This window comes from Echinops telfairi, unplaced genomic scaffold (genome assembly GCF_000313985.2).
Source record: "Echinops telfairi isolate 266 unplaced genomic scaffold, ASM31398v2 ScPeMD7_25;HRSCAF=90, whole genome shotgun sequence".
Lineage (NCBI taxonomy): Eukaryota > Metazoa > Chordata > Mammalia > Afrosoricida > Tenrecidae > Echinops > Echinops telfairi.
Window position 1 is genome coordinate 1,437,938 of NW_022103922.1, and position 3,138 is coordinate 1,441,075.

At 66.7% G+C, this 3,138-nt stretch overlaps 1 protein-coding gene across 1 annotated transcript in view; it reads right to left on the reverse strand.

Annotated features, from left to right (window-relative positions):
- The window catches only part of LHX3 (LIM homeobox 3), a 6,777-nt gene that overhangs the window by 1,937 nt on the left and 1,702 nt on the right, over positions 1–3,138 (reverse strand). The window contains exons 2-4 of the mRNA XM_004714505.1: positions 1,489–1,660; positions 634–836; positions 9–164 (exon numbers count right to left, since the gene is read on the reverse strand). Coding sequence (XP_004714562.1) covers positions 9–164; positions 634–836; positions 1,489–1,660 — 531 coding nt within the window. The remainder of the gene's footprint in view (positions 1–8; positions 165–633; positions 837–1,488; positions 1,661–3,138) is intronic.

The following is a 3,138-nucleotide window of genomic DNA, read 5'->3' on the forward strand; positions in this document are numbered from 1 at the left end:
CGGCCCGCGGACCTGCACGACGCGCATGTCCAGGCCGGTCTCGGAGGAGAGCTGCTCGCGCACGTGGCGCGCCGGCTTGGGCGAGTTGTTGTAGGCGCTCTTCAGCGTCTCCAGCTGCTTGGCGGTGATGGTCGTGCGCGGCCGCTTGGCCGTGGCCTCCGCTTCTGCATTGGGGACGGCCGGGTGAGGAGGGCCTGCCCCACGCGCTCCCAATCACCTCCCGCAGGCCCCGCTAACTCTCGGCCGGCCGTAGGGCGGAGAAGCCCGCCGCCGGGCCGCCTGGGTGGGGTGGGGATAGCGGAGGCGCAAGGGCTTCGGACCGTGCCCTCCCTCCGCCTCGCACGCCAAGCTGCAGCGCGCCCTGCCCTGCACGGCGCCCCATCCTTCCAAGAGCTGCGTGGAGGACCGGCTTTCCTGGTGCAATTTAGCACGTTCCCTACCAGCCTCCAAGCGGGCGCAGCGCGCAGCGGGAGGAGAGCCCGAAGCCGGTGTCCCAGCGGCGGCGCGGCCGCAGGGGAAGGCGTTTGAAAACTCAGCGCCGGAGTCCTTCAGCTGCCCGTGCCCCCGCCGTGGCCCAATTAACGGGGTGAAAGGCAGGCAGGTGCCCAGGCCCGGCCCGGCTTCCTCACTGACCCCGCTGCTTGGCAGTCTCGTAGTCCGCCTTGCAGACAAGCCGGCTGTCCTCCATCAGGTAGAACTCGTCGCCCGTGGCCAGCTGCCGCTTGCACACGACGCAGGCGAAGCAGTGCAGGTGGTACACGAAGTCCTGGGCGCGGCGCACCACCTGCGTGGGCGGGATGCCCAGCTGACACGCGGCGCACTTGGTCCCGAAGCGCCTGCGGGCACAGGGCGGCGGCCGCTCAGTTCGCACCGTGCGGGTCCAGAGCTGCGAGTGCGCACAGCCGCCGTTGCGACTTGGCACAAGCTGCCTTGGCTCCAGGACCTGGATTCCCACTGAGCCGCTCTGGGACCGGGACAGGACCCCACCCCTGCTAGGGGCACCCCCCAACCCAGTCCCACCGCCTCCAAGATGGCTTCGTAGTAACAGGACCCCGGTGACTATCCCAGGAAGGACAAAAACAGTCTGTTGCCGAAGTTCTCCTAAAGCCTGCCTCCCTTCCTTTTTAAAGGCCTGCCTTGGTGTTCCCGAGCTGTGATGGCCCCAGCGAGGGCTATCGTCCCCAGGAAGGAGATTACAGCCCTCAGAACCCCCCTGGGGCAGCGCTGGCTCTGGCCGCTCAGAGTAGGAATCGATTAGAAGGCGGCGGGGCTTAGTCAACGGTTAGCAGTATAGATAGGATCGTTTCTCTCTTGGCAAAGAATACTTGTTGATGTCCAGCCAGGGGCTACGAGGTGGCTTGGCCTGGCTCAACTGGAGGGACAGGGAATGTGCCAAGTGGGGACGGTAATGGAAGGTCTCCCCACCCCCAGCCCAGGGGCTCCTTTCAGAGGGCAGCCGCGCACGCTGCCTGGCAGGTAGGCACTCACTTGAAGAAGTCGTCCTTGCAGTAGACGCTCTCTCCGCGGCTGAAGCAGCGCTCCGACAGCGGCGTGTGGCAGTCGCTGCACTTGAGACACTTGCCGTGCCAGTGGCGGTCTAGTGCCTTGAGGATGAAGCGGTCCAGGATGTGCTGGTCGCAGCCGGCACACAGCGGGATCTCTGTGGGCATGGGGCTGCAGTGGGTACAGCCGCCTCATTCCCCTCACTCCACCCTAAAGGCTGGCTCCCTGGCCCTCCTCGCAGAAATGGGGGAACCACCAGAGGGTGAGCAGCAAAAGGTCCCCAGGTAAGCCCGCCCAGGGACTCTGCTCTCAGAGGATGGGTCTTCCTGGTGAGCCAGTGGGTACACGCGGGCCATGCCCCTCTGCCCATCCGCCCTCACTTTGTACAACTAAGCATCCTCACTGCTGGGAAGAGCCCAGAAATTCGTCTCCAAGGCCTCTTCTGACGCCTGGAAGCATTTGTGAATGCGGGAGCCATGCTCCCACCGTCGGAACGGAGGGGTCGGTGGCCCGCGGCGCTGTCTCTGGGGGCGCTCCTCGGAGAGGACATACTTAATTGAAACGGGCCTCTGGACAAGGCCCGCCAAGCGGAGTAGTCACACAAACACGCACGGCCTCGACCGGGGGTGGGAACTCAGCTCGACCCATTTCCAAGGATCCAGTCCCGCTTCGGGCAAAAACAGAGGGACGGCCCTGGTGCGGGCAGCGGAGGTCCTCCCTCGCGCTGCCGCGACCTGTCCCCAGCGGCGACCGCCCCTGCGAGAAGTTCAGCACCCAGGCAGGGACAGCGCCATGGCAGGGCCCCGGAGTCCGCCCGCAGCGCTGCGGCCCCGCACTCCCGCCCGCCCAGCCCTGGAAGTCCAGGCGACTCCATCCCCGCGGGGTCTCGCACCCCAGCACTGGTGGGGCCTGCGGGGGCCGCACAGACTCCTCACAGCGCCCAGCAAGCTCGCTGGAGAGGCATGCTGGGCACCCACTTTCCCACAGACCTAGTTCCCCTAGCTCCCATCCCTCTCCCAGTTCCTGCTGCCAACCCCTCCCAGGAACCCTCAGGCATAAATAAAGAAGGAGAGGACAGGTGTGTGTGTGGGGGGCCCCACAACCTGGATAGAGCCTCTTTTTCTGCCAGCCCGGCACCCCCTGCTCCAATTTGCGGAGCCACAGGGAACGCTAGGTCGGCTGAGCACCTAGGCGCCGCGAGCCCGGCGGCGGACGGAGCAGGTGTGTCAGCGGGATCAGCTAGACTTGGGCCAGGGACTTTCGCCTGCGGGACCCTGCTTCCTACCCTTCCCGCCCACGTGGGGAGGTTCCGGGGGTGGCGTGGCCCTCTCGGGACCTGGCGATCGCTGTAACGTTCCCGTATGGGGCCTGGGCTGTCCCGGAGCTGGTCCCGGGCCCCAGAAAGGCTCGGGGCCGCGCGCCGCACAGTGAGAGTCTGTCGCAAACTCACAACGGGAGTCCTGAGCCGGGACGGGGTCCTGACACATACGCCCACGCAGAGCCCCTGGCCCCCGCAGGCCGGCCGTCGCTGCGACCAGGCCAGGAAGAAACGGGGACAGACCTCCCGGTCCCCCTGAGGCCCGCTCACCCACCTCTGCGCAGGTCCTCCCTCCGAGCCAACAGCGCCAGCAGCAG